At 38.2% G+C, this 16,261-nt stretch overlaps 1 protein-coding gene and 1 long non-coding RNA gene across 2 annotated transcripts in view; both read left to right on the forward strand.

The window, feature by feature from the left end:
* The first annotated feature begins 697 nt into the window (after nucleotides 1-697).
* Nucleotides 698-1,694, forward strand: LOC125017071. The gene is made up of 3 exons (XR_007113798.1): nucleotides 698-866; nucleotides 953-1,065; nucleotides 1,454-1,694. It is a non-coding gene; the product is annotated as an uncharacterized LOC125017071 (long non-coding RNA).
* A 9,473-nt stretch (nucleotides 1,695-11,167) lies between these two features.
* Nucleotides 11,168-16,261, forward strand: part of sh3bp5b (SH3-domain binding protein 5b (BTK-associated)) — a 30,333-nt gene continuing 25,239 nt past the window's right edge. Inside the window, exons 1-2 of the mRNA XM_047598839.1 lie at nucleotides 11,168-11,510; nucleotides 12,671-12,733. Coding sequence (XP_047454795.1) covers nucleotides 11,433-11,510; nucleotides 12,671-12,733 — 141 coding nt within the window. The 5' untranslated portion in view covers nucleotides 11,168-11,432. The remainder of the gene's footprint in view (nucleotides 11,511-12,670; nucleotides 12,734-16,261) is intronic.

A 16,261-nucleotide genomic window follows, 5' to 3' on the forward strand; every position in this document is an offset into this window, starting at 1 on the left:
CATTGAATAGGAGTAGCTGAAACTGTTTGGTGCTTTAATTTGTTGCCATGACTCCTGGCTAAAGTTTCATAGTAAACATTAACTGTATTAACTGTAACTGGCAAATATGTGTATTTTCCTGAGCACTGAGATATTTGAACAGATTGGAAACATGACTCTTTTTATCTTCTCTCCTAGGTGGAACTTGTGATGGCTCCAAAAACGTTTCCATCTGCAATTTCACTACATCAGATAGTGACACCCTGATATTAGAGAGAAACCAACTCATTCTGGAGAAAGAAGAACTTCTTCAAGAGAAATACCACTTGAATCAAGACAAAAACAAACTTCAACAAGCTAAGGATCAGCTGAATCAAGAAAAATCACAACTTCTTCAAGAGAACAGCCAACTAAAACAACAAAATTATTTACTGGAAAATAAAAGCAGAGAACTGCAGAACACCAATGGGTTGCTAAAGGGGAAAATTCTCTCACAAAACAATTTGACTCAGGAACTGCAGAACAGAGTAGACATGGGTGAGTGAGCAACTTTTAGTGTTTTATATATTGTTGGTTATTCACTACTGGCTGTCATGCCCTCTTCTCTTGTCTGTTTTTGCTACAGCAATGTGTTCTACTTGTGTGCTTTGTTTTTGTTTTCAGAAAAAAAAGGCTTTGATCTTGTCTGCTTACATCCCATATTTTCCTGATGTGCTCTGTTCATTTTCTCAGCAGAAGCAAACACCCAGGGTTGTTCCCCAGGATGGTTGAGATTAATGGGAAGCTGTTATTGGCACTCCTCTGTGCCAGACACTTTGCATGAAGCCAAAAAAAACTGTGAGGTGGAAGGAGCTCATTTGGTGATTTTTGACAATGACACTGAAGAGGTATTTGTGATTTTTGTTTCTGTGATATCATCTGATCTAGTCCATACCCTGACTTGTTCTGGTCTGTCTAAATGTCTTCCCAACAGAAACTTATCAGCATCATCAGCAATACCACATGGATTGGCTTGAGTGGTCAACAAAACATTTCTACTGGCTCAGTGACTTGGACATTGGTTGATGGACACTCACTGACCTATGGGTAGGTTTTTTTTGTTTGTTTGTTTGTTTTACTTTTTATAAATACATTTTTAAAAAAGCAACCTGATTAAAAGTAATGTGCTGATTCAGCAGATGGACATCATTTTACACTCTTAAGCATTTAATATCCCATTTGCAGAAATTTGACAGACCTCAACTGCCAATTCAAAATTTGCCGAAAAAAAATGTAAATGGGAAAACCTCATTAGCTATCCATTTTCAGAATAGCCTTTCTATGTGTTTCCTTTCGACTTGAATACCAAAAAAGTATATTTTTGGCATAAATTAGTGCTGCACTTGCCAGCCACAAGAAAAGAAAAGAAAGTAGCATAAATCTCTGAACTATCCACCCTCAACAAATTCACTTTGTACACATTTTTTTTTTCTAGTTACTTGCAGATTCATCTGCAAAGATGGTGCAAAAGGCTTCACTGCTGTGCATCTGTTTACGGGAATAAATGGTTTCTGCACCCTTGCCATGAACAACGCCAATGGATTTGTGAGAAAGAACTGTAATAATTTTTTGTACTAACCACCGGTGACCACGAGAGGGCAGTATTTTATGATGAACAACTTAACCTCTGTACCGTTCAAGTTAGTAAAACATACTTCATGACAGTGAAAGCAAGGATTAAACTCTCTGGAAATGACTTGCAGCACTTAAAACTGCTATATTGCGATCACATTTCTTTACCAATATAATCAGTTCACTTGATTAAATATATTTCCATTGCACTGTTATTTCGGTTATTTATTATCATGAGTTGAAAATAAACTTTCTGTTGCCATGTTGTGATTGTTTAATTTGAATGTAGTCGTGATGAAGTGACTGGTGTCTTACTTCTGACTGCAGTAAATCACAAACAATTTAAGTTTAAGTATGTTTTATGTTCACAATACCAGATAAAATAATATCACAGAAGATGATGGTTTTAAACATGGAAAACCACCCCAGAATCCTGTCCCGTCTTTGGGTCTTTGGCTTCCATAGGAGACGTTCAAATTAAGAGATGGTGTTTCACTACACTTAATGTCAATGTTTCTACTGTTAATGAATGCAGCCTGTTCTCTACTCTTCCCTCAGCCCTGTGTTCAACAAAGTGCTCACAGTCCAAGCATGGCTGCAGTGTTGCATCATGGTATAAAAGACTAGATTGGTCTATAGGTGAATGAAGGCATTTGATGTTTGTGTTGGTCCTCCTCTGGGTCCATGATTCTGGACTTGGCTCTGCTAAGGTGTTCATAGCTGCACACATAACTGCAGAGTGTAGGTTTTCTACCTGGACAGGAACTATGAACATCATCAGTCAGTGAAAACACTCACAGACAGAGATAGAAACTTCATGAACCAAGGATAGAAAGAGGAATGTGGTGCTGGGCCAGAGCCTGAGTCACTTTCAAGCCGTCCATTTTCTTCACCCTGTGTATTTAGATGAAAACAATAAATGAATCAGACTAAATGTGACGTAAGGAGCTAAACAAAAGCGAACTAAGGTTTAAACTGCTTCTGAAATTAAATGTTAAGTATATGAAATGGATTTTTTATATGACGCAAAAGTCACAATATGTACTGTCTCCTCACTAAAATTGGCAGGACATCTGAATGTCACACTGAAGAGTTTAATATCAGAACAATCAGCAGTAATGTAACTCTCCCTCAGCTGATACAGCACACTGCTAAAACTGTTGAACAACACTGCAACACCTTTGCAAGGTGCAGGAAAGTCCGGGGTTGTCTTTTTTTTGATGGAAAACAGTTGGTGCTGTGTGGGATGTGCAATGATGTGTGTGCGTTGATGTGAGACATGTGGTGATGTGCCGCAGGAAGTCTAGGGTTGTCTTTTGTTCAATGGAAAAAAGGTTGGAGGTGTGTGGCCCAGGGGCACTATAAACCGTCATCATGCTTACTAACACAAATGCCATCAACACACCCTGAGTCTGATGCCATGCTGATGACGCTGCTCTTTGAAAGAAAGACAGAAATCTTTTAATTCCTGGTGGTAGAAGACTAAATAAAGGGTTATCCCCTCTGGTGTAGTTAGTCTCTGATGTTCTGACTGTGCTCACAAAATATGAATCTCACGGTACATACCCATTACTACAGTTCCAGGCCATCTCTGATGCTACAATATTTGAATGATGTATCAAAATAAAATCTATTAGATTTAATTGAGTGGACCTGAATAAGTGAGCGAGTATAACTACATCTTTGTGGTTAATGGTTTAAGGACAAAAACTAAAGTTAGTTGTACATTTAAGTAGTAGTAATTACATTGTACTTAAATTGAATAACTTAGCTGTCATTAACTTTGAGGTAAAGAGTTTTTACTAAGAGCTTATTTTTTTAAAGAAAGGTCAGTTTATTACATTTTACAGTGTACACAATAATAGGAATTTTGACTTCATACTTCATAATTTAGTATTTCTGCATAGTTTGATTAGTTAACTATATTCCATTTACTTTGTTGAATTGTGAGGCAGTTTAAAAAAAAAAAGGTCAAAAATGATGCAGTGACTTAGATAGCCTGACCACAAGTCCTTACAGCCAGCACCTAGACCTGATGCCCAAGACATGGCAAAAAAATAAAAAAATAAAAGGCTTTCTTTTGAAAATGCCAGCATCTTCAGTCCCTCTCAGTCTGCTTTTTTTATTTCTTGAGCCTAATGACTAAAATGTGGAATGCAAATGCACTGGGCATTGTTGCGTCATGAGTGGATATTTGTGAGCTGTCCCTGAAAAGAACAGTGTGTCTCAGTTGCCCATCCTGTCGTCAGGAAGCAGACAGGAAGTCAGAAAGACAGAGACAAAGAGGTCAGGTACCCGGCCTCACAACAAGGTCTCCATCATAACTGCAAGGCCTCTGTGCTGTTATGTAACTTTCTGAAATTATATCTCCTTAATAACACCTCCACAGCTATAACTTTAAAATGAAAAATAGGTTATGACTAAGAAACTCTTGGGCTGATTTTCAAACAGTAAAATACAGTCTCCTCATCTTCGTTATCAAGCAAGAGTGAGATATAATCTTGAGCACAAGCTGACATTTTAAATTAATCGTAAATTAAGTGTAAATCACATCTATAAAAAAATTAGTCGGTGATAATGATGTCCTACAACCTGTTCTAAAAACTGCCAGCCACAACTCCACCAAAGTGTATGCAGTAAGAATTAATCTCAACAATGCTTCATCCATTTTAGTCACAGAAACTTCTGGAGTGTGTTACAGTTATATACAGTGTATAGTGAAAAGGTTAAATTTCACCAAACCTTAAGTATACTGTAGGAATAAAATAGAAAACACTATAATTTTCAAAAGAGTCACATGAAAGGCACAGATAAGTTCTGTAGTGTCTGATTATGATAGTTTGTCTGTTGTCCTGCCTTGATGCTCATATGGGTAAATCTGGAGAATTATCCAAAATAGAAAGGGTTTCCAGTTTGAGAGGAGCATGAATGATTAGTCATTTTCAAACTTTAGCATTTCTTGTGCACATATTTTACCATTGTGTTGGTACCAAATAAATGTCCAAAATCTTTAAGAATCATAATTTTCGGACCATGGGTATCCTCAGCTAATATTACGTCAATGTGCGCAGTATCATCCTTGTGTAATTTTATTATTTAACTGAATACTAAGGATAATGTATTTTGAGAGCTATGCAGTATTTTTCAGTGTCTGAGAGGTTAGCTTTCTGTATAACACCACATACTGTAGGTAGGGTTAATTTCTCTGTGTCTTTCCTCGAGCACCTTCTCCTCTCAACTATCCAGGTATTTAGCTGACTCTCTTAGAGCCACTTAAACGAGTGCCTCGGGACGAGTGAGCTTAAACAAAGTTAAACGGATACAATTGGCTCCTATTTGCGGTGAATGCAGCCGTTGTTTTGGCTGGTACGTATGGCGAAAACCACATTGTTAGCTCCTCCACACCATTCATAGCTTGGCTATTTAGCTGACACTCTCATCTGGTGTTAGTCACAATGAGAGCAAGGGCAGGAGAAAGTTTTGCTCTATAAGCTCACTACTGTAAAGGAAACATAAGTGGGCGAAGAAGTACAGGAATGAAACAGCCCCAAAATGTTATCTCAATCTCTGCTATGTGTCCTTTATCAAGACAGAAGCTCCAAGATGTCAGGATATCAGGAATCTGCTGACAACGTCCTGTTCTGGCAAGTCCCCACGAGGCCTCGAATATTTCAAATATTTGGAAATTTGTATGACATATTCATCATTAAGAAGTTTTTACTCTATGTCTTCCATTTTTTTGCTGTGTCTTACATTGCTTCCATGTTGTTGGAGAATACTTTTTTGTCATACTAATAAGGAATAATATTGTCAAACATACTTTTTTGTGATACATGCTAACATGTCTCTATTCCTCTACGGTCAGTTTGTCCTGTTTCTTCTTCATTCCCTTCAAAATCCTCCAGGTTCAATGTCATTACTCTTCTCCAATGATCAGCTTTCTACATTCTTTAAGACAATCAGTCCTGTGTCCCTCGTTCTTTACACATACACGTATATACACACATCATCCTAGTTGTCCTGGGTGTCTCAGCCAAGGTCTCCATCAGCCCCATTGCCGGTGATGTTGTGGGGTTGGTTGGTTTGGTAATTCAAATAGCGACAGACAGTAAAAGAGAGAAGAGAGAGCTAAGGACGGCTGCTGAAAGATAGATAGCAGAAGACAGATCATTTTCCTGGATCTATCCAACATCATGTAGTGTGTGGTTCTAGCTAGCTTGGCTTAGCTGCTACAAACGGGGTGTTGCAGTGTTTATGCCCAGACATCTTTCAGTGAAAGCATTACCACTTCCAACACATCCACGTCCTGGCATACAATGTGGAAAGTACGGACCGTGGTGAGACAGGACAGGCTGCAGATCTGTGGCCTCTTTTAGTTTGTGATGTTCTGTTAATGGGTGCCTCAGTGGTGCAGTGGTTAGTTTACCATGTGAAGTTTGTGTGTTCTCCTTGTGTCTCCATAGATTCAAGGATGCCCTCATGCTCCGGAGACAGGCATGTTAGTTGGCAGTGTTGGTAGATTTTTTTTTACCTGATAATGGAGGGTTCAGTCATATTCTCTTTCTGTTTTGCTACATGGGTTATCTGATTCACTACTGTGTTATATCAATTCCCTGTGCTTGTATTCATATAACATTGCTTCCTGTCTGGAAGAAGGGATATATTATGATTACCATAAACTAATAGCCATTGACACACATATTCGCACAGAGGTCAGCAAACCAAGGCTATGACCGAGATTGACCAAGAGCAGTGAGAGGACACTGCAGTCTGTTTCCTTCTCTTTATAATGGTTTGACATATCCTGTTATTCAAACAAATCACCAGCAGCTCAGCAGCCCAGCGGGAGACACTCAGAACATGCTGATATAATTCTGGATATCCTTCAGGCTCTATTGGGTATCAGCAGTTCTTTCTGCAGCTCTGCAGGGAGTGGTGAAATTTGGTCTGCACATGGATATGTTTTGCATACAAAAATCTGCACCTTCACCTCTAGTGCAAAGAACATCAGATGACCTTTTGGTGTCTGTTTTGTGTTGACCACTGAGCAGCACCTCTTCTATTTGACTATATGTACTTTGATGTTCTGATGTTCTTAGGATCACTTAGAGGTAAAGGCAGACTTTTATTCATTCAGCTGTATTGTATTCAACCATCTATGTCCATCCACTTAGGTAGCAGAGTGTGACATGTGCTTGTGTTGCTTTGCTCACCTTTATTTGATTGGATGAAAAACATTTTATTTCCTTAAGCAGACAAGCTATATGAATCATAGAAAATTGTTGCTTGAATCAAGAAAAAGCTGCCATATTATCAATGCCTCCTTTATGTTAAATCCTCCATTCGTCATTCTCCATATTTATGTATGTCGTAAGGAAAGAGAATCTGTGGTCACTCAAGGTTTTTTTTTGTTTTGTTGTTTTTTTTTTTGTTTGCCTTTGCTGATTGTCTCATTCTTGGAGCCACTTCATTAGCCTCAGCTCTTGAGGTAAGAATGTGTAATGCCTCCTCGGGCCTCAGTCCTTTCAATCTTTGTGCTCTCAGTTTTTTATCCTCTGATGAGCAAAAGGAATGAAAACAAAAGACATGAGAGGTGGTGCCAGTCAAAAGGAAACCTATCTCTGTAGAAACCCTGGTGTCCTTCAGCATATCTGAAATGTCTTGAGGGATATGAATGTTTTGTGTATTTTGCATCAGTCTTTGGATACATTCAGTTTGGGTTTTCTAACTGATTACAATCTGTGTAAATGGTGGTCTGTCAATATTGAAAGTGTGGAGGTTGTTTCAGTTTTATGTGCCCTTGAAATTAAAGCCACAGACATCACTAAGTAGTTTTCTCTGGACCTGCCTTTTACTGGAAAAGCATGTCACAATGGTGTGATTATGCTAGGCAGTCCATTAAAAAAATAAATTATTGGGAAGACCTGGAAAGACACTGATTGGAAATTTATAAGACAGAGAAATAAAATATGGGGAGTTTAAAAGGCAACAGACAAGCTTTTGTTAAAAGGTTCTGGTGAAATATATTTAGTTAAACATAGCTTAAAGACAGGACAGAGTCATACCAGGTGACATATGGAACAGGAAAGTCTACATGTTTGTTCTGATAAAATTCTCACTACACGCTAATAAGACATTCAAAAGTTTTTTCCATTTGGCACATAAGACCTGCCATTGAATAGAAATTGAATCGAAGTGTTTGTTAGTTTGCCACAGAACTGTGTTTGGCAGCCGACATCTAACCAACATGTAGAAACATAGAATTGAATTATTTTTCATAATTAGATTCAGTCTTGTTTCTCGTTTCGTTTCTAACTCAATAAAAAGTCCTTTGTTTGTAGCTTTTTTTGACCAGTGCTTCTAAGAAGAGTTATATCAGGGTCCCCTGAATCGTGAAAAATTTTTGCCATTAGTGAGGCCCAAGAAATGCTGCATTTCCCAGAACAGGAAGAGTTGAGGAGTGTGTCTTTGTGGCCTTTGTGTTTTAAGGCCTTTAATGTTAACCAGCAATGGGTTTCCAGGCCTAAAGAGGGGTATGGTGGAGATAATAAGAGCCATGAATGTAATCTCTGGCAGACAGGATGAATGAAGTTGGATGTAGAAAGTTTCCAAGAAAAGCGTCTAATTTGGAGACAGAGGTGCAGGCTAAAATAGACAGTGTTCAACAACTACAGATTACCATTGCTAATGCGTTTTTTCATTGGTGAGTGCTGGATTCTGCACTGCAGCTTTGTCTGGTTTTAACTTTAACAGCATCCATCTCCACAGCCATGTAAAACCAGACATAGGACTGGACTTCACCACTCAACTAATGCATACAAGGTGGCTCATAGACAGACAGGCCTTTTTGCAAATTTAACATATTTTCCAAAAAAGACAACCTGATTAGTGGTGTTTAGGGTTAACTTTTGATTGTCAACATTGTTTTAAACGGACTAAAGATATTGTAAACAGTTGAAACACACAATACAAACACAAGGGAATGCCAAAATGATTTAGCCTGGCATAGCCATTAACAGTCATTTAGATTTCACTATGGGCTGTGTTTCATCTTACGCCACGTGCACATATCTGGATAGTTTTCCACAGATCAGAGTAACAAATCAGTCATCCTGCTTCTCACAAATGCTTTAATCACTGTAAATTGTTTGTCCTTTGAAGTGATTTTGTTTATATGTATTTTTTATTTTTTTTTTACATAAGATGTAACAGAGGAATCTAAACTTCTAGGTTCTTCAATGGCTGCCATTTTGTTGGAAGGAAAATCTACTCAATGGTGTCCAGATCTGATGTGTATGACTATAGCCTCTGACTCCAACGACCTGGGTCAGTGGCCTGGCAATCAACTTGGGATGTTATCGGCTTGGCTCGACGCAGCTTCGATGTGAACAGGAATTGTGTCAAATGACCCGGGTCAACGACTTTGGCAATCAACCCGGGATTTTATTGGATTTTTATCGTTTTTTCGCTCTGACACTGATATATCTGCCTGTTACATTCTGACTCGATGGCCTGTCAGACTGTATCATTGTAGAAGCTTCAGCTCAAAAACAAGTTTTAGTCTACTCCCATAAAGACTGATCTCTGAAGGCCAGAGATTTTTGTTCATTTTTTTTTTCAGTCAAACAAATCAAATGTGTTGTTACATGATACTTTAATGGAAGCGCATAGGTGAACGGTGATTGTGTTTGTATACAGTTTGTATAGCGATATGGCAGATCTGCATCCAAGGAGAAGAGGAGATTTGGCAGAAGATCTCAGCCTCTGTGAAGGACACAGTGATTTATTCTAATATTAGCAGCCTTTTGAAGGAGCAGGGGTTTGACCTGTCCATTCTTTAGGTCATCAACAAAATGCAACGTTGTCTGCAATGTACACAATGTGATGCAGGAAGGCAGCAGCTCTTACGGCGGGAGGTCCGACCCCGGGACTTCCTGTTTAACCTACATGTGCATGTAATTTATGTCAGTGTAGACAGTCAAATTAAATTATACTATTTCTGAATATTTATAATTTTTCAGAGTAATTTCAAACTTTTCTCCGGGATGGATAAACATGGGAGACTGAGGAGAAGGTAAACACTGCTCCATGACTAATGGGGTGATTGGGCTACAAAGCATTTTACCGGCTCACTTAAGACATTTAAAGTAAGTAGACAGTGGGATATTTAAGTGAGATTATATATTGACAGACGTTGCTAATAACATTTATAGGCCAGCCCCACACCCCCATTGTAGAATCGTCTGATCACCCTATTCTATATGAGCTGGGTTTCTTCCTATTAAAAGGGCATTTTTCCTTGCCGCCGTCAGTGCTTGCTCTGGGCGCCTTGAGACAATGTGTGATGTTATTGACACTGTAGACCAGGCATGTCAAACATACGGCCCGCGGGCCGGACCCGGCCCGTTGGGTCATTTAATCCGGCCCGGCATAAATTTCTGAGTATGTCAAAAAAAGAAGCGAGTCTCTAGCTAATTTCTATTCAAAGTTGCGATTTTTTAAAATAAATACAAACCAAATGCTCCCTCCGGCCGCTAGAGGGCAGTAAATGTGTAAAAGCGCTCACGTCAAGCATGCGGCACTGACACGAGTTAGTCACAGGAAATAAACATTCGCCACGTGATGTGTCCAAGTAAAAATAAACCGGCAATCTTGCTTCACCATTCACCACTACTAAACAAGTTATCGGTCAACACACCCTTCCCAAAATGGCACTGTCAAAAAAAAGAAGAGTGGACACGGAGTGCAGAGTTTTCCAGGAGAAATGGACCGAGAAGTATTTATTCACAGAAGTGAATGCAAAACCAGTGTGCTTGGTATGTAATCAGCAAGTTGCAGTGTTCAAAGAGTTTAATATTCGGCGCCACTCATCATAAAGACAAGTATGTCATATTAAAGAAAATTAATATTGTGCAGTATATTCTCAACTTCAGTAGGCCCAGCATAGTAGTTTGATCTGTAGTCTAATCCTATTGCCCATGCACTGCTATAACTTTTTTATTTATTTATTTATTTTATTTTATTTTGTATTTCTTTTTTCATTTATTTCAAAGCAGTATGACAATTAAGGCGAAAATATTTTTTTTTTATAGCTCCCACTTGAGTTTGTTTAGTGTGGTGAGTTGGTTCAGGTGTAAAACTGCATTCACTCAACTGTTAAAATAAACCAGTTGTTAACACATTCACGGCCAAACATGAAAAATATTTTTTTTTCCCCATTGTTTTTGAATAAATGTGTTGTGCTTAGAAAAGATCCCTTGTCATCCGTGATTATAATATGTAGGGTAGGCTACAAATGTAGGCTGAATGATAAAGCATAGTACTGAAAAACAAAGCTAAATATTTGGAGTTGACATTCTTTTACTGATCCGGCCCACCTGAGAACAGAAAGTCTGGATCCGGCCCCAGAGCCAAACTGAGTTTGACATGCCTGCTGTAGACTGAATTGATCTAAATTAAACAAAATTCACTACGAGGGTTCGCCGCTACGTGGCACTAACCACCCCTCATACAGCCCGGTCTCCTGAAGGGGGCGTTCCCAGTCTGCAGCGGAGCAAAGGCAGTCCGAGTCAATTGTACATTAGCACCGGGCTGAGAGCTCGCTCAGTGTGGAGGGAGAGGTCGACCGGGACGTAGGCAGTCATTCTGTCCGGCGGAGAGAAGCAAGGATGTTTCTCTTCGAAAAGCCGTCCATTTAAAACCGCGTCGTTAAATTTAAGGACTAAAGTAAGGACGGTGAATCCGCCTCGCAGTGACCGGCTGGGGCAGATGAATGTGCGGTGTCTCCGGCTGTAGTAACGTCTGTCTTTGTTCGGCTGAGGCGTCTCTCCTTCACCTCCACCATGGATCATTTAGAGAAGGAGCACAGGTCGGACGACGAGGCTGAGTATGAAGACGAGGAGGTGGACCCCAGAATTCAGGTAATTCGTTAATGCATTAATTAGTATTTTCAAAGCCTCCAGCGAAGCCCAGTCTCTCTCCACAGCGGCCCTTTTTTGTTCATTTGTTTGCAAATATAAACAACAGCAAACTTCACCTGTTCCTTCATCGGTTTAGTTTCTGTGCACATAACAAGTCCTTTCAGTGCATTGTGTAAAACTAGAGGCTAATATTCTGATACTCATGTAAATGTGTTCGAAAGTCAAAAAGAGCCTCGGTCAAGTCAGAAAGAGAAGGGACATGTAAAAGACAATATTTCATCACATTGGTTAGGCAATATAAAGAGGGCTTATAATTACAGGTTTTGAAGAGTATTAGTAGTGTCGATCATTTTCTTCATTAATTAATTATTTTGTCAAGATAAAAAGTCATCAAATTACTATCATATTAACAATTTTACTATAATAGATATAGATAATAGACAATTACTCCAGGTTTAATTGATACTGATAGAATTTACACAGTTAACTTTTTTTTCTCATACAATGACTGTAAAGTGTGATGGTGCTTTTAGTATGTGATGAATATTCATGTCATTCTTTCAGGAGGAGGAAGTAGTGTAGTGCAGAAGTAGGTTCATTTCTTTTGACCATGTTCTCACTTCTTTGGCTTCTGTTTTCACTGTTTGCACGGGCTCTGCTTTTGAGATATGTTAGTTCTGCTTACCTGTTACTGGGCCAATCGCATTCATGCGACGCAGCAATAATGAAAATTTCGTGTTCTGCAAAGTCATAGGGGCTAAAATATTTCGTACTGCGGACACTTGCGCTTGACAGTGAAGTGTTTAAGAGGAAAAGAGGTTTCGGATGATTGTATCAATAAATTGCAGTTTATTCATTTAGGTTGATTAAATGTTTAGCCACGTCGAGCTGAAAATCAGCAATGCTAGGAGGCAGTAGTTGGTTTCCTGAGTAAAGGAAGTAAGAAAGGACACTAAATGTCACGTATAATTTGGATTGAGTAATTTTATGAGCCACTTCAACATATCAGACTATTGCTTCTGTTTAGATTAGTTTAGTTTAGAATATTCTACCTTCCTTTCTGCCTTGTGTTCATGTGTTTAACTTCAGATGTTGCTTATAATACTTCCTCCTACTCTTCCTTCATTTTCTTAATCTCTCTGTTCTTCCCTTTCATCCAGGGTGAGCTGGAGAAACTCAACCAGTCCACAGATGATATCAACCGATGCGAAACAGAACTTGAGGTCAGTATGTTGACACACACACACACACACACACATGCATTCAATGGGTTTGCCGGTTATCTTTGTTGGAGCAGCTTGTTAGCTTTTCAGTGATACAGCATGTAACTGTCAGTAATTGTCAGTGTCAGCGGATGAGAGTTCAGATCTACTACTTCACCTCTGCACAGACTAAGTGTTCACTAACGGCCTGAGAGAAAAGTGTTTCGAAGACACGGCTGTTTGCAGACACAGCAGTTTGTTTTTGCTTTCTTTACAGAATTACAGCTCGACCTTTAACCTGTTTCAGGGCCACATATTTTATAAAGTTCAGATTTTACTCTCTGTCAGCAGATGACAGCCTACAAGGGACTAACTTGTAGCTATCTTGTTTTACAAGAAACCCTAATGTGCTGTATTGTGTTACAATAAACTGGTTTAAGTGCTTAAAGTAATTTTTACTGGGAGCTGTATTCAGAACGTTTTGCAGACAGAAAACAGACAAAGGTCAGAGTCTAGCTAAATACCAGTGTTATGGAGACCTGAGCCTGTGATAAAAATGAATGCACTATAGAGGAATTACTTTAAAGCCATTTAACTTGCATAACTCATCTTTGAGTCCCATTGAAACCTAGTAAAGGCTGATGACTTACATTTATGTAGGTTAGCAAGAGTGCTTCAGTTTTGTTGAGGTGAGAGTCCAAAGTCTTCTTGTGCGTGGGGTGAATCAGGTGGCTGAATACTTAAGGGAAGCTCAACTCAACGTTGTAATTGATGATGGCATCGTATGTAGTCACGTCTTCCGATAATGAAAGCAGGACTAAGAATCATGGACATCCACTGGTGAATTAGTTCTTGATTTATGGTTGCATTTCAGAGAACTGTATCAAATCAGTTTTTTTGTAAACAAAGCTAAAATAAAGGCAGCTGGACCTGCTCTGTGATTTAGGTCTGAAGTGAAGAAGCTTGAGTGGTGAAGTTGCTTTAATGTGACTGTGTAACTAAAACTAAAAGTCGAAATTTATTACATTTTAAATTAGTTTTAAAAGTCTGCAAGTAACTGAAGTTGTAAAAAGCAAACCTGTATATTTATACTTAGCTATCAGCTGAAAACACTTTAATTTAAACATGTTTCTGACACATCAGCGTCATCTGTGACTTTTAGACTTTCACACCTTTTTTTTTTAAACTCATTTCAGATACAGAGGGCCTTTGCTTCGTACTGCTAAAGTGATGAGCTTGAAATATGACAGGCTATATTTCCTTAAAGAAAATGTGTCAATCAGTTGAATGGCTGGGGGAGTTGTTGACCCAGTTAAAGGCTCTTAAAATGGTCTTGACAGTTACAACATAATGGACATTTCTAACAATTTAGGAAATTCAACTCAATAATGGTGATGTTTGTAATACCTAAATAAATCCCAACTCAAATGTAATGGCGATATGACTACAATATTGTTCTTAGTAGATTCGTTGCTTATATTAGTATGCTACATGCTAAAAGAAGATGAAGACCATACCTGAAAAAACGGCATTACAAGCATTGCTCACATTTTGGTTATTTTTTTCTAATGGTACAGTTGCTGCAACTTATGTTTGCGGCAAGTTAGACTCAAGTAACGCATGAATAGATACATTCTTAGTAGGCATTTTATAAATAAAACAAACCCGTTTGCTCCCGGTCATATGCCTCATCATATCAGCACCACAGTATGTCATTTGTTTAGCCTTTACTGATTTATGTTTCTGCCTTGTCAAGAAAACTTGTTGTCATGTCTGACAAAGATGTCTCCTGTTCAGAGCTGTGACAGGCTATTTTCACAGAGGGGAAAAACCCTCATGGTCGCAACATAGTGCGAAAAAAAACATCACACACTGGATGTTTTTGTGATCACTAACAATCAGGAAATTATTACCAAGAATTCAACATTTGAGACATTATTTAGGGAAAAAAATTCAGACTAAACATGGCGTGTACATTGGTTCTGGTACCATTTCTGCATATCTGAAAAAGCTGTTGTCATTTAATTCCTTATTGACAATAATTCTAATTGTGCACACTAATGCTAAAAATTACTAAAATAAATTGCAAAATGTCTGAAATATAAAACAATGAAAATGCCTTAAACTAATCCTTAAATCCACTTGCAATTATAACATCTAGTACTTTGTTTTTCTTTCCGTATGTCAGTAATTTGAACATAATTGACAGTGTGAAATCTTATTGTTTGACCCAAAGAGGATTTTGATCTGAAGCATTCATACCTTCTAATGTGAATGATTTGAGTGACTGTGATTCCAACATTTTGGGAGCTTCGCTGTTATGATGATGGAGATGATAATTTACCTTCACAGCAATGATGCTTGCTAATTAAACACATAACCATAACTTATACGTATTATATGTAATATATGTTGTTGAGGTAATTTTAGTACTGTAAGATTAATATAACAGATTTTTGTACGTAGATGGGTACTGGAAATGGAATTATAAATTCCATTTATTTTTTAGATCCTTTTCAATTTTTATATTGATCAGCTGTCTTTGTGGAAAAGTAGTACACTGTTTTCAGCAACAAGCCAGATGCTTTATTGTCTGTCAATCTGTCAATGGATGTATAAATATGTTAACTTACTGAATGTGGTAGTAGTACTAGTATGAACGTGGTTGACTTTATGTTAACTAAGATGTGTAAAATTATTTCCAATTGATAATAAGACTATGATGGGCCACCATAGGAAATTAATGGGAAGCGATGTTTGCATGAAATCACAACCTTGCACTGATTCCAAATGACATCAGAGGGAGAAGAGTTTTATGACAATTCATTCCGTAAATTTTAATCTGGGCCTTAGTGGTAGAGTGACTGATTAACGTTGCCTTCCTCAGAGACTATGCTGCTAGCACGGCTCAAAATACATCGTTAATATACTATTAATGCGTCAGTTCGTGTCACTTGATGTGGGAAAAATGATGAGCAATTGAATGTCAGTGATAGAGGAAAGTATGCACTAGAAGGGTTTTTAAGACCTGATGAGGATGAGAAGAGAAGATGAAGGGTTGAAAAAGAGGCTAAATGTCAAACTGGAGAGGACGCCTGCTGGGAGAGATGTACTCAAAGTCAAGATCAACCTTAGACACGAGTGAAAGTAAATAGTTTTTCAGGAGTTATACTTGATGTCAACCTTAAGTCTAAACTTAATTAACAAGTACCTGGAAAGTGTAATTTTATGTTCAGTGGGCCAAAGGCCATTTCCCCTTAGTTAGGCCTACTGTTGCTAACAATAACAAGAACTTATATACCACTTTATATTGATTCTCATTTTTGAAACAATAGAGCATTGACACCTAGACAAAATAATACTTTTTTTTTTTAACTCTGGAGCTTAGTTGGGCTATTAAAAATTAGCTCAGTAAATTCCTTGAAAACCATCTTTATCAGTTTTCTGTTTTTTGTTTTTTTTTCTATCTGAAGATGTAAAAGATTAAAAATAATACTACGTGATTGGTATCGTAGTCCTTCATTGTTTTGTAGCGTTCACTATGGCAGT

This window comes from Mugil cephalus, chromosome 11 (assembly GCF_022458985.1).
Source record: "Mugil cephalus isolate CIBA_MC_2020 chromosome 11, CIBA_Mcephalus_1.1, whole genome shotgun sequence".
Lineage (NCBI taxonomy): Eukaryota > Metazoa > Chordata > Actinopteri > Mugiliformes > Mugilidae > Mugil > Mugil cephalus.